We start from the raw sequence: 27,186 nt of genomic DNA on the forward strand, positions 1-27,186 counted from the left end.
TGTGAGGTGAGTGAGGCTGAGAGACTTCAGAGAAGTGTGACTAGCCCAAGGTCACCCAGCAGCTGCAGGTGGAGGAGCGGAGACGCGAACCTGGTTCCCCAGATTACGAGTCCACTGCTCTTAACCACTACACCACATTGGCTCAAGCAAGACAGAAAGCATTGCAACAGGGATGGGCCCTCCAGATGCTGTGGTCCTCCAGATTTTATCGGACTCTGGTTTCATCAGCCCCCGGCCAGCAGAGCCAATGGTCAGAAATGATGGCTGTTGTAGAACATCTGGTCAGCTCGAGGTGTCCTCAGAAACCTGGACTGTCCCTGGAAAATAGGGACACTTGGAGGGTCTGGGTGTCCAATGGGGTGGACGAGCCCTATGCACATACCACTGTACTTGTGTGAAGCCCCTTTCTCACCAAGATCCAATGTATGTCCACATTGGCATGGAGGGATGCAGCCAGTAGTTGCATTCTCACTTGCTTTTCACATGTTTATTGAGTGGATGGGTGGGTGTTCCCTTGAACACCCCCTATTATCAGTGCTCCTAAACACCGTTCTGAGTATGGTTGATTAAAAGAGGGTCGACATATTTCTGACGAAAATCAGGTACATATTTATGCTGAGCTTGCCTTGTCACATTATATTGCTTGCAGATGGTAAATGAGAGACAGACGTCGTAACTTGAATTGAAACAGGCCACAACTTTATTTAACTCCCAGGCATCGCAACTGTTAGGGAACTAGGAATGGGGTGGGAGGAAGTCCTAATCCCAGACTCAGAAGAATCAGCCTGACTGTCCCACTGTACTAGCCTCCCCCCCCAGCACCCCAGCTCAGTCCTAAGGCATTGTCTGCCAGTAGAGTGAGGTAGCCAACATAATGGCCTCCAGATGTTATTGGAGTATGACTCCCATCATACCTGATCATTGGCTACGCTGGTTGAGATTGATCAGAGTTGGGAATCCAAGAATGCCTGAAGGTCATCACGTTGGCTACTCCTGCCATAGAGTGCTCCCCATCCAGAAGCTGCTCAGCACTATTGTGAGAAGTCCAACCCAACATTTGTGCTAAAAGAACGCTGCAGAACACGGCCCTGAAAGACCTACATTGGCTCCCAGTACGTTTCCAAGCACAATTCAAAGTGTTGATGCTGACCTTTAAAGCCATAAACAGCCTTGGCCCAGTAGACCTGAAGGAGCATCTCCACCCCCATCATTCAGCCCGGACACTGAGGTCCAGCTCCAAGGGCCTTCTGGTGGTTCCCTCATGGTGAGAAGTGAGGTTACAGAGAACCAGGCAAAGGGCCTGCTCGGTAGTGGCGCCCACCTGTGGAACACCCTCCCATCAGATGTCAAGGAAATAAACAACTATCTGACTTTTAGAAGACATTTGAAGGCAGCCCTGTTTAGGGAAGTTTTTAATGTTTGATGTTTTATTGTGTTTTTAATATTCTGTTGGGAGCCACCCAGAGTGGCTGGGGAAGCCTAGCCAGATGGGTGGGGTATAAATAATAAATTATTATTATTATTATTATTATTATTATTATTATTATTACTTTCAGAAGTCCTTCCTACCCCTCATTAAACTCATATTTCAGAAGCCCCTTCTCCTTCATCAATGAAAGGACACCTCCCACTTGATTCTGGGTCTCCTGCAAAGGAACAGCAATATTAGACCAATATCCCAAATAACTGAAAACTGGACCTACACCTTGGAGAAGGCAAATATATATATACCCATTTAGAAAAAAAGGCATCTCTAAAAATCCTTCCTGGCCTCCATGAAGCCCAGAGAAACCTAGGTTGCTCATTACCTTGATGGAAGGACAGCTGGATCTGGAGACCCACTTCCTGTTTCTCGTTCCAAATCTTGTGAAAGCAATGCTAAACATTGCAAGACATTTCTCCAAAGTTATTTACCAGTGGCCTTGGAGGAACTGCTTCCAGACCATAAAAGTTCATAAGAAACCATAGGCTCATCTAAGCCAGACTCCTGTCCTTACAGTGACCACCCAGACACCTATGGGAAACCTACAAACACCTCTTCTCTTCTCCTCTGGCTGTGCCACAGAAGTGGGACACTCATGCCACGGACTGTGAGTCCCAAAGTACTCCTCACATCAGAAACCAGCATCTTCTTGTCTCATAGTCCAGCTTTATACTGTTGCAAATTATTTTTTGCTGTTGAGAGTATGTGTGGCAGTGTAGCAGGGAACTCCAGCACACTCAGGTCAGATCTCTCCTCAGGGTCACAGGCCTTAGTTCTCTCTCATCTAGGTTGCTGTAATATGCCCTACATGAGATGGCCTTTGCAGATGGTTTGGAAACTTCATCCAGCTGACAGTACCAGTCAGACTATTGACCAGGAATGGCTGAATGGATTGTGTGACTCCCCTCTTAAAACAGCTTCACAGGCTACCGGTTTGTTCTGGGTAAAAGTCAAATTGCTCTACATAACTTGAGGCAGAGTTACCAGAAAGTCCATAGTCTACAAGCCCACTTGGGTTTTCAGACCCTCAGATGAAGTTTTTCTTTCTTGGGAATTCAAAACAGGGCCTTCTTCGTGGCTGCTCCCAGACTCTGGAACTCCTTGCCAACCAAGACCTACCTAACTCCTCTTCTGAATACATTCCACCAATAGGCAAATAAGTTTTTCATTCATACAGGCCTTTCGTCTCACATGCTGACAATTATGGCCACTGAAAATGTCGCAGTTTGGTCAATCAGCTGTTGTTCTTATCGGTTTTACTGAAATTTTGCCTTCCGGTTTTTATGCTTTGTTATTTTTCTTTTATTGCCACCTTGAGCACCATTTGGTGGAAAGGCAGGATATAACTTTAACAAACAATTTATCATGTATTGTGTACAGATAGTTTCTGGATTTTGATGTGCAATTACTCTCCTTTTATGTTTCTCATGTAACAGGTCAGAGGCTAGAAGCATAGCTCTCTTGAAGGTTTTCAGATGTGTCGAAAAATGAGAAGATAGAAAATTGGTTTTTACCCAGTCAGATCCATAGAGCACCTTACAAGTCAGGTTCAGTATTGTCTAACTGACAGGCACCATGGCTCAGCTGTCTAAGGTTTCAGACAAGGTCTTTCCCAACCCTCTCTAGAGATGTCTTGGATTAAACCTGGGATGTTTTGCATGCAAATCATGTGCTATCTGCCACTGAGCTATGGCTCTTTTCCTAATTCAAGTACATATTCTCTTATAATTTCAAAAGCAGATTTTTTATTTTTTTAAAAAAGCTGAACAGCCCTGAATCTTAATCAGCAGAAAGAGCTAAATAACTGGAACTATGTTTGAAATGATATTCTGGAAGGAAATGACTTTCCTTCTCTGATAACACATCCCAGATAGCTTGAGATGCAGTGCATCAAATCTAAAATTGCGTTTTGTCACATATACTAATTATACTGTATTATCTTTAGAGCTTCATGCTCTAATTAGTTCATTTGGCAGATTAATCAACTAAAGCTTTAATTGATTAATTAAAGAGACTCAGATTTAAAGACACTTTTAAAAAAAGAAGAAGGTGGGGGGGAAGAGGCCATTTGATTAGTCCTCATTTAAATGTACCTGGGCATTATTACGATTATTATTATTATCAAGGAATAGATACCGAGGAATAAAAGGAATAAGACCACTTATTTATTTATTTAAAATATTTATATACTGCTCCGCATTAAAATAATATTAAGGTGACGTACAAGAAAGAAAACAATTCAGTATGAAAGAAGAATTTTTAAAAAAATTGACTGTACATTTAAAACAATCTTATAAACACCACCTATGACAATTACAGTGGAACCTCGGTTGTGGAATGCAATCCATTCCAGAAGACCGTTCGACTTCCGAAACATTCGACAACCGAGGCGCAAAGGGCTGTCAGTGACTTCTGAGGCGTGTTCGAAAACTGAGGTTCCACTGTACGGTAACCAGGAATGATATCAGAGATGGTGGGAGTTCCTCACAGTAGGTGCCAGCTGAATGTTGGTGGATCGATCCGTGTGGAGGATACCATGGAAAAGGCCCTCCTCCAGTTTGACAGAAAAGGAGCCTCTGCAGGCCATGACATAATAAATAGGACATTCTCTGAAGATCTAAACAAATAGGCAAGTGGGAACCATAGATTCGTAGACTTGGGAGGGACCCTGTGGTCTAACCCCCATCAGGAATATACAGCTGTTCCGTACAGGAATCAAACCTATGGCGTTATCAGCCCAGGTGAAGCCCATAGGTTACCCAGAGCAGTCAGAGTACCGGTAAGTCCTTTCACATAAGAAGGACATGGCCAAGAGAACTGGAAGCAGCAGACATGGTCCTAAAGATGTATAAAATAGATTTAGTTATTTTGCTGTATTATTACTTGGTAATCCGGGTTCCCTGGGTAATGTAAAACTGAACCATTTTTTAACACACTGATGCACATCTCACAAAGCTCCAGGCATCCAGTGCTGGCTGCCACTGGAAACAGAACCTTTGTCTGAATTGATCCTGCTCTGATCCCAGACCCTCCAAGTATCCCTATTTTTCAGGGACAGTGCCAGATTTACAGAAGCCATCCTGCTTTTCCTTAGGACACCCCTATTTTCATCAGAGAAAGGTTGGAGGGTATGGTAAAGATAAAGGGATCCCTGACCATTAGGTCCAGACGTGACCGGCTCTGGGGTTGCGGCGCTCATCTCGCTTTATTGGCCATGGGAGCCGGCGTACAGCTTCCGGATCATGTGGCCAGCATGACTAAACCGCTTCTGGCGAACCAGAGCTGCACACAGAAACGCCGTTTACCTTTCTGCCAGAGCGGTACCTATTTATCTACTTGCACTTTGACGTGCTTTCAAACTGCAAGGTTGGCAGGAGCAGGGACCGAGCAATGGGAGCTCACCCCGTCGCGGGGATTCAAACCAACAACCTTCTGATCGGCAAGTCCTAGGCTCTGTGGTTTAACTCACAACGCCACCCGTGTCCCGGAGGGTATGGTAGGATGTCCCTATTTTCATTGGAGAAATGTTGGAGGATATGGAATCATGCGAACCCCGAGCCAAGGAGATAAATAATTATACCACCTTTAGAAGACATCTGAAGGCAGCCCTGTATAGGGAAGTTTTTTTTAAAAAAAGTTTAATGTTTTATTATGTTTTTATATATGTTGGAAGCCACCCAGAGTGGCTGGGGCAACCCAGTCAGATGGGCTGGGCATCAATAATAAAATTATATTATTATTATTATTATTATTATTATTATTATTATTATCATGGAATAGGGCATCCCTATTTATGGAACAGCAATAAATGTAATGAGAACGGCTGGTATTTGGGGAGGAAGGATCAGCAAAACAATAACACAAACCTTCATCAATGACTTGTAGTTCCCACCAACACACACACACACACAGCCGTATCTGGCAGGACTTGACATGATATATCCTGATTTAGTTTCTGGGAGTCCTTGCTGCTCAGCACCTCTATAAGCAGGCTGCTCATTTAAGTCCTGGAAGATGACAGCAGGGGGAATTACTGGAGATGGCTGGAGAGCGCCTTCTGAGAGGCAGAAATGGCACAGAGGTGAGCAATCTTGTATGTCAGTAGGAATTGGCTGCCTAATTCCCATTTATGCCTTTGACAATCTCCCCTGTAACGCTGGCTTCAGTTTCTGGACTTAGCCGCGCTTTGCTGTCATTCAGTTCTCAACGTGTTGTTACAGCGGGAGCTTTGAAAGCTTTAAAATGCAGGCTGGGTGGAAAGTTCACACAAGTGAAGCCTTAACTACAGCTTTGTAAAACACAGCCTTGGGGAGTATAAGCATGGACTCCAGCTGATTGTTTTGTTTTTTTTCCCCCCCAGCACACGAAAAAAGAATAGTGGACTTGCGTTGCATGATGGAAGAAAAGAGACCCCGGGAGCCTCCCTGGAGTTCATTGGAACATTAGATTATTCACTTTCCCAACTAATCAATAATTGTTATAATTAAAATTGATAGCTGCAAATAACATGACCAAGGGCCTGCGCCAGAATACTGATTGTGCATTTGGCTTGGGAAGATAGGTGGGAGCAGGGAACACTTATTTTCCAATTTGCTTTTAGCTGGGTGCAAATTGCTTTAGCTGTATCCAGCTGATTTAGACCTTGCCTGGAGGTACACGAGATTAATTGGGAGCCACACTTTCATTGCTTATAGAATAGACTCTGTAATTGGTGAGATTTGTTAGTGCCAGTTATAAAATAACCGGAGAGCCCAGATTTCAGTTTGTCCTGTTATTATTCTTTCGGGGAGGGGGGAGGGAGAGAGAACAATTAGAACCTTTCAAACAATTGAAATTGCTTTTAATTCTTCATGTAAAACCGGCAGCGTGACTGTGGTCAATATTTCATGCAAGCAAACATTAGTGTGAGTACAGCATCGATTCTCCCACTCCTTGACCCCAATGGAAAAGCATCCTTGTCTACCCAACGCATGAGAGAAGAAGGGATGGCTTTGCTGAAACCATTGTGTTGTAACTGCAGCGTTTCCCCTCCTTCTTATAGAGGGGTTGTTCAGCAAAGGGCAAATTCATTCTGTCTGCCTAAAGCTTACAAGCACAAGCACAACATCCAGAAAATCAGGTTCTACCTTGTATGGACGAGGACTTTTCAGGGTGATTAATCTGTGCACACTCATAGAATTATAGAATCATAGAGTTGGAAGAGACCACAAGGGCCATCGAGTCCAACCCCCTGCCAAGCAGGAAATACCCTCAGAGCACTCCTGACATATGGTTGTCAAGCCTCTGCTTAAAGACCTCCAAAGAAGGAGACTCCACCACACTCTTTGGCAGCAAATTCCACTGTTGAACAGCTCTTACTGTCAGGAAGTTCTTCCTAATGTTTAGGTGGAATCTCAATTGGGTTTTATCTTTTGCACAATAGTGCTGCAAGTGATAGTTGTGAGATATGGCTCCACATACTGCTTGGGGAGGTGAGAGATTGCTCTAAAGCAGACTTTCCCAATGTGTAGGGTTGCCATATTTCAAGAAGTAAAAATCCGGACACAAAGAAGTTGGGAAATCACCCATAGATTGTTGTTGAGCTTTGGGAAAGTTTCAAAAACCCAGACACTTTGCCACTTTCCCCAAATCCCCCCCGGACACTAATTCCATCATTGGTTTTGGACTACAACCCATGCCAGCCCCAGCCAACTGGTAGGATACCAGGGATCCAATACATGCATCAATCTACTCGGGTCTTTACTTTGTTCTTGAGTGTAAGAGATATCTAATATACAAAGTTGTGTCTGTTGTTTGATAGATTTTATTAATTCTTTGTTATATAAGGGGGTACGTTTCTGAGCACAATTCAAAGTGTTGGTGCTGACCTTTAAAGCCCTAAACGGCCTTGGCCCAGTATACCTGAAGGAGCATCTCCACTTCCATCGTTCAACCCAGACACTGAGGTCCAGCTCCGAGGGCCTTCTGGCAGTTCCCTCACTGCAAGAAGTGAGGTTACAGGGAACCAGGCAGAGCGCCTTCTCAGTAGTGTGGCCACCCTGTGGAACGCCCTCCCATGAGATGTCAAGGAAATAAACAACTATCTGACTTTTAGAAGACATCTGAAGGCAACCCTGTATCAGGAAGTTTTTAATGTTTGATGTTTTATCATGCTTTTAATATTCTGTTGGGAGCTGCCTAGAGTGGCTAGGAGACCCAGCCAGATGGGCAGAGTATAAGTAATTATTATTATTATTATTATTATTATTATTATTATTATTATTATGATATTTATTAAGATTTTCAGAATTAATACAGTAAGACAAAAAAGAATCGAAAAGAAAAAGAAAAAATATATATCAAAAAGTAGAAAAATACAAAAAAGTTAAAAACACATAGTTCACATTAGTTATTTTTCATTAACATATTTCCCCGACCTCCTCATACCTCCCCTTTTTGTATTCCAGTTCAATTATTAGTTCAGCAAATCCTTATCAAAATTTCTTAACCTAATTCCAACCCCTTCCCCCCCCTATCCCTCATAACATTACAGCTGCAAACCACTTAGATTCTATCCGACATCATTCTAACATTCATTAATTTTACAATGTTTCTGTAAATAGTCCTTAAATTTCTTCCAATCTTCTTCCACCGACTCTTCTACCTGGTCACGGATTCTGCCAGTCATTTCTGCCAATCCCATGTAGTCGATCATCTTCAACTGCCATTCTTCCAGAGTGGGTAAATCCTGCGTCTTCCAATACTTTGCAATAAGTATTCTTGCTGCTGTTGTAGCATACATAAAGAAAGTTCTATCCTTCTTTGGCACCTGTTGGCCGACTATGCCCAGAAGAAAGGTCTCTGGTTTCTTCAGGAAGGTATATTTAAATACCTTTTTCAGTTCATTATAAATCATTTCCCAGAAAGCCTTTATCCTTGGGCACGTCCACCAAAGGTGAAAGAATGTACCTTCATTTTCTTTACATTTCCAACATTTATTATCGGGCCAATGATAAATTTTTGCCAGCTTGACTGGGGTCATGTACCACCTGTATATCATTTTCATAATATTCTCTCTTAAGGCACTACATGCCGTAAATTTCATACCTGTGGTCCACAACTGTTCCCAGTCAGCGAACATAATGTTATGTCCTACATCTTGTGCCCATTTTATCATAGCAGATTTAACTGTCTCATCCTGAGTGTTCCATTTCAGCAGCAAGTTATACATTTTTGATGAAATCTTAGTTTTAGGTTCTAACAATTCTGTTTCCAATTTTGATTTTTCCACCTGGAAGCCGATTTTCTTATCCAAATTATATGCCTCCATTATCTGATAATAATGAAGCCAGTCTCACACTTTATTCTTTAGTTTCTCAAAACTCTGCAATTTCAATCTATGTCCTTCTTGTTCCAAAATTTCCCAATATTTCGGCCATTTGGCCTCCATATTGAGTTTTTTCTGTGCTTTCGCTTCCATTGGTGACAACCACCTTGGGGTTTTGTTTTCCAATAAATCCTTATATCTAATCCAGACATTAAACAGTGCTCTCCTGACCATATGTTTTTTAAATGCTTTATGTGCTTTAACCTTGTCATACCACAAATATGCATGCCACCCAAAGACGTTGTTAAAACCTTCTAAATCCAAAATGTCTGTGTTGTCAAGAAGCAGCCATTCTTTCGGCCAGCAAAATGCTGCTGATTCATAATAAAGTTTAAAGTCTGGCAGGGCAAATCCACCCCTTTCTATTATTATTATTATTATTATTATTATTATTATTATTATTATTATTACATCCAACCTATAGAGCATTTTGAGGGGATACATGGAGTTGCAGGGGGAGGAGCAATAAGAAAAATCTCCTCTGTGTTCTGTGAGCAGAATTCTACACATAGATACTCTTGATCCAACCCACCATAAATAAACTAAATAGGATCTGAAAAAACCTGCAAAAACCTTAATTATATAGCACTGGGAAGCAGCTCATGGCACATTTCCAAATGGCTGTGGGGAGCTTCCTGAAGAGTGGAAAGGACAGTTCCAGGGTGGAAATGGTAAGTGTTATGAATCATTTCAGAGGTCAGTTCCTTTTGTTGTGGAAAGCCTTGTTTAAAGGAGCATATCTTCCATTTTGTAGTATATGAAGATTTTCTTCTATAAATACAAAAAAGGTTGAGCCTTTTTACTTAAAAACTGCATTTCCCCAATTACGGTAGTTCGAGTGTGAGTAAAATGCAATGTCCTTTTATTTAGAAAAGCTTTTACAGAGGTTTGTTACATTCTGGTTGGCTGAAAATAAATCGTTTATTTCCTCGTCTGCACACATAATGGTATGTTGTCTATTTGTGTTGCGTAAATTTCGAATGGTTGCGATTTGCATTTTATCATTTTTAAAACCTTCAGATAAGTATGGAACATCATCATACCTGCATCCCAGCCACAGAAATTCTACCTGAGGGGAATATATCTGGATCCCCCAAAATAAGTGAATGACTGCACATTTATCACAAAAAAACAATTCCTTTGGAAAAGTGCTCAAAAAAAGTGGCCTACGGACCACTCAGCAAATTCCACGAGCTTCATTCAGGTGGCTTCCCTTGTATCTGTAAAGAACACCAACAATTTGAATTCAATTCAGATTATAATACAATAAAACACAATCTATGAGAAACAAAGGAAGCCATCAACATAGAAGTAAAACCACACAGCATCAAGCACAGTGTGTATATCACTATTGCTACAAGAGGTAAAGGTAAAGGGACCCCTGACCGTTAGGTCCAGTGGCAGACGACTCGGGGGTTGTGGCGCTCATCTCGCTTTATTGGTCAAGGGAGCCAGCGTACAGCTTCCAGGTCATGTGGCCAGCATGACTAAACCGCTTCTGATGAACCAGAGCAGCGCACGGAAACGCTGTTTACCTTCCCGCCTATTTATCTATTTGCACTTTGACGTGCTTTCGAACTGCTAGGTTGGCAGGAGCAGGGACTGAGCAATGGGAGCTCACCCCATGGCAGGGATTTGAACCACCGACCTTCTGATCGGCAAGCCCTAGGCTCTGTGGTTTAGACCACAGCGTCACCCTCATCCCCACAGCACCACATCTAGCATAGTGTGTATATCACTATTGCTACAAGAGGTAGAAAAAACATTAAGTGGTTTGCCAGGACCCTCAGCAATTTTCAAGTGGTCCATGGGACGTGGGGAAGTTTAGGGACCCACTGCACCAGAAAAACTGCCAGCTCACATACACTGAGAATCAGAGTGAACCCGTCTCTCTCTGCTTCTCCCTTTATGAGTGTTACTGGGACCGCTCAAGTTAAATGCAACATTAAGTACAAAAGAAAGCTCATTGTCTGCGAGACAATGCAATCACAGCATATTTTATGCTATACGGAGCTCAAAGGGGGACACAGCAAATGGAAGAGTGAAGTATACAAATATATGCTTGTCACAAAGGCACCTATCTAGGCAATTTTGTACAGAACTCTGCAGTTGCAATAACACTACAAAATAATGTATGTGTTGTGCCTAAAATGTTGCACATTATTGCCATGTATTCTGCATTTACTGGAGATTTCAGTTTTTTGTTCATTGTGCGCTTTTCTTGCACACTTTCCCATGGGTCAGTTTTGAAAGTTGCATGCATTCCAAGGCCCAGTTATTCACTTCAGTGGCAAACACAGCTGGCACACACAAATGCAAATTTCGCAAATGCATATTGCAGTATAGAGACTGCTGTGTAGAGGCTGGCACTGATTTGGTGTACTAAGCACTAAAGTGAGCAGACGCGCTGTCCGGAAAAAGCCAATTTACAAAGCAGGATGTTGCACAAGCCGATTTTTCAATAGCAATGCACTGGAAAAGTGCAGGGTGTGCAGTATATTGCCTTTATGAAAGAGCCAGACCTGATCCTTCAAAAAGATAACGTAACAAGTGTTGCCATTAAAGTTCAGCAATCAGATGTCTGCATCTTGATGGCAGGGATGGAGAGCTAGCCCATCAGAACAACATAAAACATTTGAACAGAACATAAACTCTAATGAACTGAAACACACCTGGGGCACAAATCCATCCCCTCCCACATGCAACAGGATCACAAATAGCTAGGGTCTTGGAGAACATCAGCCTGCTGAAAAAAGGACATCCCTATTGCTCCTAGGTCGAGATATTAAAGGCAGACCCTCCAAGTGTCCCAATATCCCAGGGACAGTGCCGGATTGACAGAAGCCATCCCACTTTTCCTTAGGACTTCCCTATTTTCATCAGAGAAGTGTTGGAGGGTATGGTAGGACATCCCTATTCTCTCTGGAGAAATGTTGGAGGTCCTGTATACCTGAAGGAGCATCTCCACCCCCATCGTTCAGCCCGCACACTGGTTAACGCCCTTCAACTCTATGGTTTTGATCCAAAATGGCCTCCTTGCAGTTGCTTTTCATGGGGGAATACATTCACACACCACTGATGTAACACTGAAGAAAGGAAATAACTGGCTGCTACACAAGGCCAAGTTCCCCCTCCCTCAAGTCTTTTTCTGGTATCCTTATTCACTTTGCTTTCTTCATAGATACATTTCAGCTGAAATTGCTGCTCCATTATCTTTTCACGGACAAATTCTGTAGCATTATATTCCACGTAATAAATAAGCTCTACTATACTAACCAAAAGCTCAAAGAACAGCAATCATATAATTAAGGGAGAATGCTATAGAAATTCAAAAGGCCTTTGGAGAGACGCTGAAAGAAGTTCATAGGAATCCACTGAAAGAAAACTGCCTGTACCAGTTCTGCGTCAAATGGTTCATTGCCCAGCAATAAAAGCTGCTTCTCAAAATGTCAATGCAACTTTTGGGGATATGTGTTGAAATTTAAAAGCATTCCAGGTAATTGAATAGCAAGTTGCAAACACCTGGCTTGATGCTTTAGGCATGATCAAGGTTTGGAACACAAGCCATGGCCTCCTCCTTGAACAACGGGACAGCAAACCATAGCAGTTCCTTTTGAAAGTCCCCTTTGTTTTGACAATGCAGAACTACTTTGCATGGGGAAAGGCTGCTTGAGAGATTCAACAACCAGAGTCCCCTTGGGATACGCAAAACCAGCGACAAAGTTCTTTGGTTCACTGCATGCATTATGTACTTCAGCTAATGCTACTTGGCTTATGCAACCAGGGGCAGGCTCAATAACTCAACACTCAGTTGGGTATGGCTGCCGCTGCAAAGCTAGACTGTTACCTGCCGTTTTTATCAGTACAATAGAGCCTCGGTTTTCGAACATAATCCGTTCTGGAAGACTGTTCAACTTCCGAAACGTTCGAAAACCAAGGAGCAATGGGAGGTCAGCAAAATCCATTGAGAAAATTGAAAAACACGCAGCTATTTGACTTCTGAGGTGTATTCGAAAACAGAAGCAATTATGTCCAGTTTTTCGGCGTTCGTTTTCCGAAACCTTTGGCTTCTGAGACACTCGGAAACCGAGGTTCCACTGTACTGGGAGAGTGTGGGGACTGACCAGATAAGAGTTGGTGGTTGTTTCACAGATGAAAACTCTCATTGCTCTTCCCCAGACATGATATGGAAGATCAACGATTGGATCTCCTCCTCTTTGTTTTGGAAACTTAAAAGCAGCAGGTGGGATTGGATCAGAACGGTATCGCTGGTGGAATTATTTAACTCATCTTTCCCCCCATACCATTTTTAAAGCAAAATATTCCCTCCCCAACCGCTATTAGACCTTCTGAGAGTGGGGGAATGAGAGATATTGAACAGGCTTAAGTAAACAAATGGCAGAATGGGAAAAACTAATAATAGCTGTATCCCCCCCTCCCCGAGTCACATAAGTGAATGAAATCTGGAGGCAGAAGACCCCTCCTGTAAGTGGATTATCCCAGTCAAATTCAAGGCAGATCCATTCAGGGGTTTCCACGCAAGGAACTTTTAATGTGCCTTTTTGTTCTAAAGTCTCTGCTTTTTATCTTCTGCCAGATACATACTGCAGGCAAGAGACCTTCTGAGGGGATGAAACCGGAAAAAGTTCAGATGAGGTGCAGCAGTTCTCCTCGCAAGGTATTTAGGGGTGGAAAAACAGAAATCACACCTCTTCCCCTCCAGTTTTTTTCCCCCTTTGAGGGAGGGGAGGGGGCAATCTGTTTGAAAACTGGGGACATGAAGAAGGTGTTCCTGAGTAACAAATCTGCCAAAGCTTAGGCAAGTAGATCCAGGAGCTATCACGTCAGGTGAATTTAAAAAGTGGAAAAAAATCTGTTTTTTCTTGCTGCCCGCCCCCCTTCCTGGAGTAGCATCTTTGAAGGAAAAAACAGAGGGATATGGCCATGTCATGGAGCATCTGTCATGCAGGCACTGGATTAGATGACTTTTGGGGTCCTTTCGCTTCTCTGATTCTATCTGTTTGATATCTTTTTGTGGAAATAAGGCAATAGAGCTACATGGAAGATTGGGGATGCCCTGATCTGCCTCAACAAGCTTCATTATGTGATCCAATTTAGGACAGTGAGGATCACCCCCCCATCATCTCAGGGTACATATAGCTGATGCACATTTTTGTAGAAACCACCATCTTATTTTTGGGTGGACTAATCCGTTTCTAAATCGGGGAGGAAAAAGACTACCCAAGTCTGACATTAGTGTGGTGCCAGGTTTCAAAGAATCCTGGTAGCTCTTAGCTCCCCCCTCCAGAATTACTGTTCCCAAGCTCTAAGCTAAGGAGCCAAGTGGTGATAGTCAGGCCAGTGGAGGCCATCTCCCCTCCCTCACCCAGGGCTTTTTTCAGTTCCAGCACATCTCAGATGGGCACCATTGTCATTATAAGAGAACAAGGGAGGCTTTCATGGTGAGTTCTGGCACCTCTTTTTCTGGAAATAGTGCACTTAAAATGCCCTTTCTCAAATATCAGTCAAGAGTTCAATATGTGAACATTAGAAGGAGCCCTTAAACCATGGGTAGGCAAACTAAGGCCCGGGGGCTGGATCCGGCCCAATCACCTTCTCAATCCGGCCCACAGACAGTTCGGGAATCAGCGTGTTTTTATATGCGTAGAATGTGTCCTTTCATTTAAAATGCATCTCTGGGTTATTTGTGGGGCATAGAAATTTGTTCACCCCCCCCCACAAATATAGTCCGGCCCCCCACAAGGTCTGAGGGACAGTGGATTGGCCCCCTGCTGAAAAAGTTTGCTGAACCCTGGCGCAAGCCCAAGCCCAAATCAACGGTGCGACACCAGAAAGTACAAAAACAGCATTTTTTTTTTAATTCTGATTGCCAAATTATTTAAGGCAGGTATAAAAATGAAAGCATTCAATATACATTTTACATAAAATAAACTAGATTACAGCATAAAACAAGTAACCAGGCAATGGCATTAAAGTCTCTCTTCTAAAACGGGATAATTGTAAACATTAAAAAAAAGACTGCAGGACTATTCAAGTAATAGAACAATCACAGACGTCTTCTGGTATGCAGGCTATTGGGTTATTTGCCATTCAAGATTATAAAAAGGACATTTCATTATTCACAGGTGCTCATTATTTCCCCATTTAAAATCCTGTACATTATGTACAACACAGTTTTTGTGGTACTGGCAACCCCATGCCTTCCGAATGTATATTCTTCACAATACACAATTACAATGAGACAGTTAATACAGTAACATTTTACACTGATGCATCTTAATAGGAGATACCAAATAGACATCTAAATTGTACCAAAGTGTCGTCGTCGTCACAGTTAACCTCTATTGAGGGTTGTGGGCAATATTAGAAGGGTATGCAAGGTTCAGGCACACAGATACGCAACGTTAGTTATTTACAATTAAAAAAGCCAAAGGAAGGAAAAGAAGAAACAAACAACCTTTTTGTGGTTAACGTTTTCCAAACAAGACAATACACTTCTTTTCATTTACTTTGTGGTTTACAACTTAGCAGCAGGCTCTCTGTGTGAGCCTGATTACCGATACAAAAAGTAAAGAATATATTTATATATATATATATTTATATATATATTTATATTTATATAAGCATATATATATAAAAAAACAGAAGTCTAAATACAGCAACATTTGTTACTCTGTGATAAAAATCTGCAATTTACAAAAATGAAATGACTGGTTTTTGCCTGCCATTAAGGCATTTCAAATTAACACCATGGAACTGATGTCTGTAATAAAGCGCTTTTTCTTCTTCATGTGATCCAGTCACATGACGATGCACATTTCCAAAATTATCATTCTCTGAAAAAGAAAAGAAAGGCAGGGATTATTTCAGAACAATGCAGTCTCATTAATTTATGTCAACAATCTCAGTAAACGAGAGCGGGGGAGGGCCGCGAATTATGCTATAGCAGCACTGGATAGTCTGGGTCATTAAAAGCTGCACCGAATTAACTTGCATTTAATTATATATAAGGTTTCCATTTCCTTTGAAAGGTTGAAAAGTAATCCTATTTAAAAGCAGATAAATAATTTACAAAGAAATGCACGTCACATGCTATGAGAAAGCGCTGCTACTCATTTTCTACTAACACATGGCTTCTTACAAATATCAGATGACATCAGATAGAGATGCACCTTTGGTTTAAAGAGGGTGCGCGCACACACACACACAAATAGTCTGCAAATTCTAAATGACTTGCTATATTGGTCCGAATATAAGCTGATCCCTTAAAATTGGGTTACAGGCTGAAAATCGCTGCGGTTGGTAGAATTGTAACTCTGAGCCAATTTAAGCCTTTGATCTTGCAAGCCCGCAAAAGTTACCGTACAATTGCTAAAATCGCAAATCGCTATTCAATTGCTACAATCGCAAATTGGCAATAGAACATTTTTTTGCTCCGTTTTGCCGTTTGTCTGTTCCAGCAGCGATATCGTAAAGGCCATTTGTGTAAGGTTGCAAATTTAAGTCGCGCGTTTAACTTCTCACGGTCGGAATTTGGGGGGGAAAGTGCGGCTTGTATTCGGGCCAATGTGGTATGTATACATATTTCAAGGGAACATGGTCTGGTTCAGCGATCAATTATCTACGCGACGGAATCAGCTCCATGTAAAACGTTATCGTGAGTAGAGTAACGCTGCTATTAACCAAAGAAAGCACCTGCCCATTAAGAAGTCTATGTAGACCTCCACCCTCAAAACACCGTGGTTCGCTTCCCCTCCTGCCTATTAAGATGCCTGTTACGTGTATAATTTCGAGGTTTACAGGATATTTACCTCCGTTGTGCAGGAAACATACCAGATGCAGAAGCTTGAGCCGCGACCTGCTGAGTGGCGACAAGGGCAGCAGAGGTCAGCCCTGGAGGAAAAGGTGAAAACAGTGTATCTCAATGGATGGATCTCCTCCACTGGTTTTAACAAGACATGAAATCACAACAGCCCCGCCGCACTCTGTGCAGAAGGCATACATAATAATTGCAGGCAGGCAGAAGGAGGAAAACCTGCCTGCCTCCTTTAGCCAGCATGCCTTCTTCCGATTCCACCTAATAGGCATTTTGTAAGGGGAAGAAGGCATTCCACCTTATTGTATTCTTTTCCAAGTGCCGCACTGCATGGTGCTAAATGGCTTGTATGAATTCCTGAATAGGAAGCTCAGTAGAAATAATAGGCACCGGGAAACAACAAGAATCAAAAGTCACAGTGAGTTGCGGCGACGGCGTGGTAGCTACTCAGAACATAATACTTTCATAATAGCTATCATTTTAACATTTTTCCTTTTGAATGCACATAATGTATCCCATAAGGCGTACGGAGCCATTGAATTGCATTCTGAAACAGCCAGGACTTCCAAGAAAGAAAGGAACTGCGAAGGCGCCAAGTGAACATAATGAATTAATGCCATTTGTGCTGCAAACACGACAGTGGCTCTTTTCTGTATAGGGGAAGAATCTCCTTTTAATATTGCTAGACGACAGGGGCAGCAGGGGGGGGGAAAAGCTCGCTTGTGTAGCTTACTGTGAACCCATCTGCGGCTCCATTAACAGGGAGTCGAGGACTTCTCTAAATAAACACAGTCCTAATTTGGGAGCTGGGAGAATGTTAAGACTGCTATGTCCTTTTCTAATGCGCAAGCATTCCAAAAGCATACTTCAGTGGTACAGTATTTGCTTTGTATGCAGAAGCTCCTAGGTTCAATCTCTGGTATCTCTATGTGCATTAAAAATCTTTACTCTGTATCACACTCTTTATATCGCTTGCACAAGGTAACTGGCAGAAAATGCCCCCCTCCCCAAGCAAAGCAAAACATCCTTTGGCTGTCTCTTCTCAGTTTAATGTAAGTTCATGCTGAAATCTGAAGTACCCATAATAGGTAACCTTGTACATCAGGGAAGCTGACAATTTTTTTCAAATAGTCATGCAAAAAATAAATAAATAAGGAAATTTAATTTGCAAGATTATATCCCTCTCTGTAAAGGTAAAGGTACCCCTGACCATTAGGTCCAGTGGCAGACGACTTGGGGGTTGTGGCGCTCATCTTGCTCTATAGGCTGAGGGAGCTGGCGTTTGTCCAGACAGCTTCCGGGTCATGTGGCCAGCATGACCAAGCCGCTTCTGGCAAACCACAGCAGTGAACGGAAACACCTTCCCGCCGGAGCGGTACCTATTTATCTACTTGCACTTGATGTGCTTTCGAACTGCCAGGTGGACAGAAGCTGGGACCAAACAACGGGAGCTCACCCCATTGCGGGGATTCGAACCGCCAACCTTCTGATTGGCAAGTCCTAGGCTCTGTGGTTTAGACCACAGCGCCACCCGCGTCCATCCCTCTCCATAGACATTTCTTATTCCTAAAAGCATGGGAAAATGTTGCACTTGCATGTATTGCTAAACCATGGTTTACTGTTATGAGGACGAGTGCCAGAGAGCCTTGCTGTTGTGTATTGCCCCCTCCTCCCCTTGGTTCAGCTTTGGGGAGGCATTCAGAAACCTTTTCTTCCATTTTAGACCAGTTGCTGCTTCTCCATATATCTAAACCTGGACAAACTGTAGTCAGATTTAACTATAATCAATGGAAACAAACCAACTCGCACACCATGGGGGACTGAAGCTTGCTTTCATTAACCAGTCTAGATCAGGGTTTCCTAAACTTGGGTCTTCAGCAGCTTTGGGACTACAACTCCCATCATCCTTAGCTGTCAGGACCAGTGGTCAGGGGTGATGGGAATTGTAGTTCAAAATCAGCCGGAGACCCAACTTTGGAAAACCTTGGTAGATGAACCACATTTTAAAGCTCAGACATAATCTTTAGAATGGAAGCTTCTTAATCTCCTCCTTGAAGTTACACTGGAGGTGGAGAGGGGGACTTTCGGCTTCTGATCTCCTTCCAGTGCACAGCAGGAAAGGGGCTGGAGTGTGGATTGTTGCCATAATACTACACTGTGGTTCAGTGCTACATGCGATCCAAGTCAGTCAAGTTCAGCCACTTTAATGATTCCAAACAGGAAGACGCAGCTCACCTTGAAACGGGTCGTATTGACCAGGAATTAGTGGGTAGCCCATTCCGACATGAGTGTGGTGATGGGTATGAAGATGTCGTTGACTAAAAGGGGAATGTCGATCTCGCTCCCTCTCCGCTTCCCTTTCGCGCTCAGATGTAGATTTTTCTACAGGCTGGAAACAAAAAGGCCCCCAAACAGTAAGCTCTTCGCTTGCGGATGCAGAAGATCACATTCTGATGGTTTGCGGGATTCTCTCTGACACATCCTGTATCTACATTTCAGCAGATTTCATTTCTCCCTAGGCACGCTGCTGCCTCCATTGGTCTGGGAGGCTTTTAAAAAACTGCTTTAATTGAAGGTTAGGGTAAGTGGCTTTTGTTTGCGCAATTACAATGCGGCCTGACTTATTTAAAAACACACAATTGTTTTACGCTTGGATAGGGAAACTGAAAAAAAAATGTTTGGAAGAGAATCCCTTCTGGTATGCGCATGTATGTTCTAGTTAGCTTAAACTCTATGCTGTACCTTGGGAAGGGTAAGTAAATTAATTACCCAGTTCATAGAGAAACCATATAGAATTTAAAATTAACCTCCCTGCCTCCTTAACTTTATCTTATTATTAGTTGCAAAATAAGAAGTTACTGTTATAATGCAACATATAGGGTCTGGGCTGCACATTAACCCCAGAGTTAAAAAACAAAACTATGGTTTAATTTGAATGTGCTTTGGTGCACGTTGCTGATAAAGTTATTGTGCTCCTTCCCTGTTCCTGACATGCCAATAGGTAATAAGCCAGACTCTGGCTTGTGGTGCTGGCTGAATTTGGATTTGTTTCTCTCTGAACAAACCAGCTGTCTTAGCTTATTGGAGGAAACAACTCTTAAGCTCAGGTCTGACTGTTGTGACAAGGCAGATTCTGGCTTTTTTTCTTGGTGGTGTAGCAATAGCAGTGGTGAGGGAGGAGCGCAGCAAGGACTTTTCAGCAGGGTACACCAGTATAGAATTATAGAGTTGGAAGGGACGCTGAGGATCATCTAGTCCATGGGTAGGCAAACTAAGGCCCGGGGGCCGGATCCGGCCCAACTGCCTTCTAAATCCGGCCCGTGGATGGTCCGGGAATCATCATGTTTTTACATGAGTAGAATGTGTCCTTTTATTTAAAATGCATCTCTGGGTTATTTGTGGGGCATAGGAATTCGTTCATTTCCCCCCTCCAAAATATAGTCCAGCCCCCCACAAGGTCTGAGGGACAGTGGACCGGCCCCCTGCTGAAAAAGTTTGCTGATCCCTGATCTAGTCCAACCCCCAACAATGCAGAAATATGCAGCTGTCCCATACGGAGGTCGAACCTGCAACCTTGGCGTTATCGGCACCACATTCCAACCAACTGAGCTATCCAGGCTGGTTATAGTTTGTTTTTAACGATGTGCGAACTGGGCCCTGGAGCCAACTATCCGTACATCTGAATTTCTACCCAAATCAGTGCACTTTGGGCTACAAAGATGCTTTGCAGAAAACCAGATGATCCATATCCATCATTTTTTTATTTATAGCAGGAAGTGGCTTAGAAGCATATTTTGGCTTTAAGCAGTATATAACTAAATAAAACAAAATAAAAAATGGTTTCCCGTTTGCACGGCTATGGTATAATTGACCGTCAAGGAGGCACCCAACGTCCATGGACATTGTCTCATGTACTTTATTTTATGATACTGCGCATGCATACTGGGAACCATGGGCTTCAGCGATGTTTCTAGTAGGGGTTCTGAAGGAGCAGGCTTTGGAGGTCATAAAGAAAGACCCGGTGGGCTTAACAAATAAGGTGCTTGAATTCGTACATATAGAACCCTGCTGAAATCCCAGTCCTGTTTCAGAAGTATACCACCGGTGTGTCCTCTCTTCCCCCAAATCCTGACCATCCCCAAGGTGTACAAATCATAACAAGAGATGTCTTACAGCAGGAGACTTGCTGCGATACTGGTTGGCATGTTGCTGAAGCAAATCCAGTGCTTTCGATTCAGTGGTAGATTTTACACCGATAGTAGGGCTGGTATTGACTTTTTCTACCTCTTCTCTTCCGGACATCTTTCCATAAACAGGATAATGAAATCCCGGCGACAGATAGGCCCCTGCAGATAAATAATAAATGCCGTATCACGTTACTGTTTACATTTGGGGGCAGGCAACTCCAAATGCATCCAATTCAGATTACCAAAGTTGCACCCATGCGCTTTGATCTCCTGCCCCGCCCCAGCTAATTCAGCCTAATGAACGGGAGGTTATAAAGTGGGTTGAGCTTAGAGCCATTTCAAACATTTATGGGTCCCTCTTAAGTGAAAGGAATAGGAACTATAATGATTCTGACAGTAAGTGCTTAGGATATTTTTATAGGCAATAAACTATCTGTCAGTGTAATGGCCGCAGCCGAATGACACGGGATGTGGAAACTGTTATCTGGGAATGTTGACAGTTCATAAAAAAGTAACAGCTTGTGTTAAATCTATTTCGCTCCTAGAACTTTGCAAAACAAATGTCATCTGTGAAGCTTCTAATTCTCCTTCGCTGCTAACAGGCACTGTCAAAATAGATAAAGCTACGGCCCAGTTAATGTCTGTCTAGCAGCATTGAGTACACACCTGGGTAGCTGTGCATGAGAACAGGAGACACAGCGCGGTACGCAGGGTGATTTGGATCATACATCTGGGGGTAAGGGTAAGCGTGCAAGTACTGTATGTACGACTGGTGCTGAGCCATTGGAGAGGAAACCGCCACTCTGGCACCCCGGGATTCCTTCCAATTCACAGGAGTCTTTCGATCATCATTTTTGATCTTGTTCTCCTCCAGTGATTGGGAATCGGAACGCTTGATCTCCTTAGGCTCCTCTTTAATGCTGTTTAATGAGACAGGAATGCTGGAGAAGGAGGCTTCCTTGTTAGGTGTTTTTCTGGGGCTATCTTCTTTTAACTTTTTTTCACGTTCCAGCTCCTCCGCTTTCTGCTGATCAAGATATTTTGGCTGATATACATAATGGTGCCATGTTCTCGTGTCTGGGTCCTGATACGGGCAGGGGAGAAAAAAAATGTTCACCATTTATATTGTTAAAGAGGAATCTTCATAGCCACATTAATCCACAAAATGGGGGGCAACAGCAACAGAGAAAATAGGAAACTGGCCACAACCCAGAGAACTGCTTTAGGCCTTTATTTCCCTGAACAGCAGACCCTCAACCATGTCACATACTGCTTTTGAGATTCCCGTAAGTCACAAAAGCAGTTTGTTGCGCAGTGCAGGACAGCACTTTTTGAGAAACCAAAGTCCTACCTGCCGTAACAATAAGACATTTTGAGAATTTTTGAAGCCAACAGGGGGAAATATAGAAAAAAACTGAAATATATTCAACAATAAATCAAACACTGCTGTAACACTGGAAATGCATTACAGTGGCTCTCAAAATTAATCTGTTCAATTCCCGAAACTGTTCGAAAACCAAGGCGCGGCTTCCGATTGGCTGCAGGAGCTTCCTACACTCAAGCGGAGGCCACGTTGGACATTTGGCTTCCGAAAAACGTTCGCAAACCGGAACACTCACTTCTGGGCTTGCGGCATTTGGGAGCCGTTTGAGTACCAAGGTACCACTGTATATGGTACTTGGCAGATACAACTGTATAGTTTGGTATTTTTAAGACATTCATTAATATAAGTGCCATAATTTGATCCAAGCAATACTTGCAAAGATACCCCATGTTACAGACTGAGCTGCAAGCCACTGCTCCCTACATAAGACAAGGATAAAGGTAAAGGTAAAGGTACCCCTGACCCTTTGGTCCAGTCACGGATGACTCTGGGGTTGGGCGCTCATCTCACTCTACAGGCCGAGGGAGTTGGCGTTTGTCCACAGACAGCTTCTGGGTCATGTTGCCAGCGTGACTAACCAGAGAAGTGCATGGAAATGCCGTTTACCTTCCCGCCGAAGTGGTACCTATTTATCTACTTGTACTTTGACATGCTTTCAAACTGCTAGGTGTGCAGAAGCTGGGACCGAACAACGGGAGCTCACCCTGTTGTGGGGATTCGAACCGCTGACCTTCCGATCGGCAAGTCCTATGCTCTGTGGTTTAGACCACAGTGCCACCCGTGTCCCCAAGACAAGAATACCCTTAAGGAAAAGCCAATGCATTCTTTTATTTTTAAAAAAGGAAGACAACATTTACACAAATGCGCTTCCACAGTAAGTCTCAGTTTCTGCCAGTTGGGAAAAGAAAGTTTAAAATAGAAAGAGTCGACCCTGAAGTAAATACAAGGTTTTATTTGCCGGGCTTAGAAAGACTGGCCGGGAGTCAAAGATCTGTATGACTGGTTCTGCACAACCAAGAAGGCTTTAAAGCTTTTGCTTTTCGCATAACAGCCACCGCTCTTGCAAACCTCCTGAACTCTCTTTTTTTTTAGAGAGAGAAAAGGCTGAGAAAATAAAACATCCCTTATACTGTAATGTAATTAAGGAGCAACGATACATTTGGATGCTCATTTATCTTCAACAGTATTTCATCATTACCTTCGCTAACCTGGAGTCTTCCAGACATTCTGGACTACAACTCCCATAGGAGCCAACTCCTAGGGACAGAGGTCCCTTCGCCCCGCCCCCCATAAAACACATGCAAAGCAAGAAGGAAGACCCACGATGGCAAAGGGCCCCCTCCAGGTAAGCGTGCACAGGGCTGCGGCCTAAACTGATGCCAAAACCCTTTTCACCACCAATTATGAACGATCTAGGCTTGCCATCATTTGCATTTCAAAAAGGCTCACCTGTTTAAACCTTGTAGTGGGATCTACTCCCGTTTGTTTCATAGAATCCATAACCGATTTCATTTCCACCGCCTCCTTTATAAGCTGGTGATTTTCCATTTGCTTTGCTTTGAAGCTATCCGACTGAATCTGTTGCTGATGATTGGGAAGAAGCTGCGATTTGCTTGTCTCCTCCGTTTTATTAGGGACCAATGACCCTATTTTAGAGTTATTTTTACTGGCCTCGGGAGTCGGCGGCGCTTTGGAGATAGTAGCGGAGGGGATGTTTTTCAGCTTATCGTCTTTCCCCAGGTCTTTGAGGGGGAGTTCGTTTTTCCTTTCACACTCTCTCCCAGCAGTCTGCGCCATTTTCTGCTCCGCCAGTCTCTGGTCCTCGTAATATTTCTCATACTGCTGCCTGTAAGCTGGGTTCGAAGCCATCAGGGACTTTTGGTCCATGTACAGCCCATAGGCATACTGGCCGTAGTAAAGTGACTGGGCAAGTGCAGGATGCCTCTGAGTTATGACCGACTGGTGCTGAGGTTGTAAATTAGTGGGACTGGCTTCGCTTTTCTTGCATTCAGCCGGCTCAGCCTTGTCTTTCTTCTCAGCCTCTTCCTCCGCCTCCTTTTTGATCTTCATTCCCGGTGCGTTATTGCCGTTCCCAGCCGCAGGGGCCCCGACCTGCCCGGAGTGCATGTAACTTGGAGAATAGTACGGATCATAACTGTGGTAATAGGGAGAATGGGGCTCTTTCACTTGGGGCGGCTGCACCGGGGCGGAGGAATGCCCTTTGACAACGCTGTCCTTGTTAGAAATAATATCCGAAGGGGAGCTGGCCTTGGACCTCATCCCCTCCGACCGGCTGTCGGAACCACCATCGTCGGCCGCGTCCGAGATATCGGAGTAAGCCGGGCTGTTGGTTTTAGCAGCGGCGCCCTCTGCCCCGTTCTGCGTCAGCACATGCAGCGGCGCGATGGGCGACTGTCCGTTCACCAAAGTGCTGCATTCCATCCTGGAGGCGCTGCCTATCGACGGGCTGGGGGCGTTGTCTGTGAAGGTGTAAACCTTATCGGCTTCGGCCTTGATGCTTGCCATCCTGCTCTCTTGGGACTCCGACAGCCCGTTCGCCAGCACCTCATTCTTGCTGAGATGCTCCTTTAAAAAATGCCCAGCGATCTCTTTCCCGGGCCCCTTGGCGTCCTCCAACTTCCCCAGCTTCAGCTCCATTTTGGGGCTTAGGCTCTCTTTGCTCTCTTTGTCCTTCAGCTTCCTCTTCTCCTTCTTCTTCTTGTCCTTGAGTAACGTGAGGGCCGGGTTGACGGTGCTCGGCTCCCCCATGATGGTGGGCTTTGGTTGAATAGGTTTCAGCGGAGGGCTCTTTGGTGTCGCCTGCACAACAGTCGTCGTCAGCGAGGGCAATCCTGGCATCGTGCCGGTAGTGGTGGTTGTAAAGGCTGCCGTCGGTATAGCTATTAACTGAGGCGGGGTTGGAGCTGGGGCTGGGGCAATGGGCCGGGCCGTTTTCAGCTTCGACAGGTTCTTCTCGACTTTGCAGTTGCTGCCTTTCTTGCCTTTCTCTTTCTCTCCCCCATTCTTCTTGTCTATTAGCCCTTCAGCCTCCAGTTTGGGCATCTCGGCCGCCAAACTGCCGTCTGCCACCGAGCAGTTCTCCAACGTCACGGTCATGTTGGAAATGACCGGCAGGCTGTTGAGTTCGCTGTTCAAGCCCCTCTTTTTGCCAGAGTTCTTGCCGTTGCTCGCCTGCTCCCTTTTCCCCTTGGGCGTCCCGGGGGTGCTGAGGGGGCAGGGAGAGGCGGGTGCTTTCAGCTGATCAAAATGAGAGAAACTTGTGCTTGGCTCGTTGCATTCCAGTGCCACGTTGCTGAGCGCCTCCTCGCAGTCGGAGATTTTGTCTTCGCTGTCAGGCTCAAATTCCAGTTTGTTTTCCGGGTCCAAGTGTGCATGAGCCTGGTGGTACCTCAGCCCATTGATGTGCTTGTATTTCTTGTTGCAGTTGGGATGGGGGCAATCAATCAAAACCGGAGAAGAGCAGCCTTGGTCCAAAAAAGCAGTCTCTGGCTTGCCCTGGGGAGTGGTGGGAGTGCTTCTAGAATTGGTACGGACACGCTTCCCAGATTTATTGTCCTCTGAGCTGGAGTTCAAATCCAGCTCCATGGGTGGCTTATTTTTCCTTTTATTGGTGGACAAGGGGCTGACTTTGACATCCTCTATGGCACAATTTGGGGGTGTCCTGCGGCCACTCGAATTAAGGCTGCCCCTCCTTCCTTTTCCGTTGGCACCACCTCTGTTCTTGCCCTGCAGTCCCCTGGACTCTGTGAAGCTAACATCTGCCCCCGGCGCAGTCGCCGCCGCAGCGGACCTCGCTCGCTTCCCCCGGCCCCGGCCTCCTCGCATTTCCAGGTCGCTTGTTGGCGATTCACAAAACCTGTGTAAATAAAACGAGATGTCAGAATTGAACGGGCACGAGAGGGAAGGTTAAAACAGACTCATACCATTGTAAACAATGGACTACTAAGCGCATCTCAAATCAGCACACAGGCCAAAAAGAAACACCTTTAGTAGTCCTTAGAAAGAAAATAAATCTTAATGAAATTCTCTTTAAAAGTGAGAGCTGGACCATAAAGAAGGCTGATCACCGAAAAATTGATGCTTTTGAATTATGGTGCTGGAGGAGACTCTTGAGAGTCCCATGGACTGCAAGAAGATCAAACCTATCCATTCTGAAGGAAATCAGCCCTGAGTGCTCACTGGAAGGACAGATCCTGAAGCTGAGACTCCAATACTTTGGCTACCTCATGAGAAGAGAAGACTCCCTGGAAAAGACCCTGATGTTGGGAAAGATTGAGGGCACAAGGAGAAGGGGACAACAGGTGATGAGATGGCTGGATAGTGTTCTTGAAGCTACCAGTATGAGTTTGACTAAACTGCGGGAGGCAGTGGAAGACAGGAGTGCCTGGCATGCTCTGGTCCATGGGGTCACGAAGAGTTGGACACGACTAAATAACAACAAATAGGAACAAGCTGTGCATGTCTGGGGGGTGATTTTAATTATGTACATTTATACCCTGCTTCTTGGCCAGAAAAAGAGCAAGCCCCATTAACAATAAAACAAGACTAAAATGCAAAAAGCATAATGAAATCAGGAAACAAATAACCAGTCAGAACAATGTAATGGAGCATAAAAAGTCAAGCTCTAATAAAAGTTAGGTGTCCTAAGGGGGGGCGGCGTGTGCATTGCAGGGGGTTGTCCTAGATTACCTTTGCAATCCCTCACAACCATATAACTCTCTGAACAGCAAGCAAGGCAGTGGAGAAGGCCCTCTTGCTGGTTGCCACTCAAGACATCCCAGAAGGTAGAGTACACCAGGCCCTCTCCTACAGTTCTTAAGGCGCAAGAGGAAGTCCTTTAGTATTATCCTTGTTTCCATGCCAGAATAACAGTTTCCCCTCGATACCTACATTCTACTGCGCCTAACA

At 44.1% G+C, this 27,186-nt stretch overlaps 1 protein-coding gene across 4 annotated transcripts in view; it reads right to left on the bottom strand.

Moving 5' to 3' along the window:
* Positions 1 to 14,705: 14,705 nt before the first annotated feature.
* The window catches only part of ZNF608 (zinc finger protein 608), a 122,851-nt gene continuing 110,370 nt past the window's right edge, over positions 14,706 to 27,186 (bottom strand). For 2 of the 4 annotated variants that reach the window (XM_053409189.1, XM_053409188.1), the window contains exons 5-10: positions 23,707 to 26,134; positions 21,540 to 21,957; positions 20,860 to 21,032; positions 18,922 to 19,075; positions 16,704 to 16,763; positions 14,706 to 15,706 (exon numbers count right to left, since the gene is read on the bottom strand). In XM_053409189.1, coding sequence (XP_053265164.1) covers positions 15,564 to 15,706; positions 16,704 to 16,763; positions 18,922 to 19,075; positions 20,860 to 21,032; positions 21,540 to 21,957; positions 23,707 to 26,134 — 3,376 coding nt within the window. In that variant the 3' untranslated portion in view covers positions 14,706 to 15,563. Of the gene's footprint in view, positions 15,707 to 16,677; positions 16,764 to 18,921; positions 19,076 to 20,859; positions 21,033 to 21,539; positions 21,958 to 23,706; positions 26,135 to 27,186 lie in introns of those variants that run through there. The other 2 variants (XM_053409190.1, XM_053409191.1) reach the window with 2 other exon arrangements.

The sequence above is a fragment of the Podarcis raffonei genome, chromosome 11 (assembly GCF_027172205.1).
Source record: "Podarcis raffonei isolate rPodRaf1 chromosome 11, rPodRaf1.pri, whole genome shotgun sequence".
NCBI classification, from domain to species: domain Eukaryota; kingdom Metazoa; phylum Chordata; class Lepidosauria; order Squamata; family Lacertidae; genus Podarcis; species Podarcis raffonei.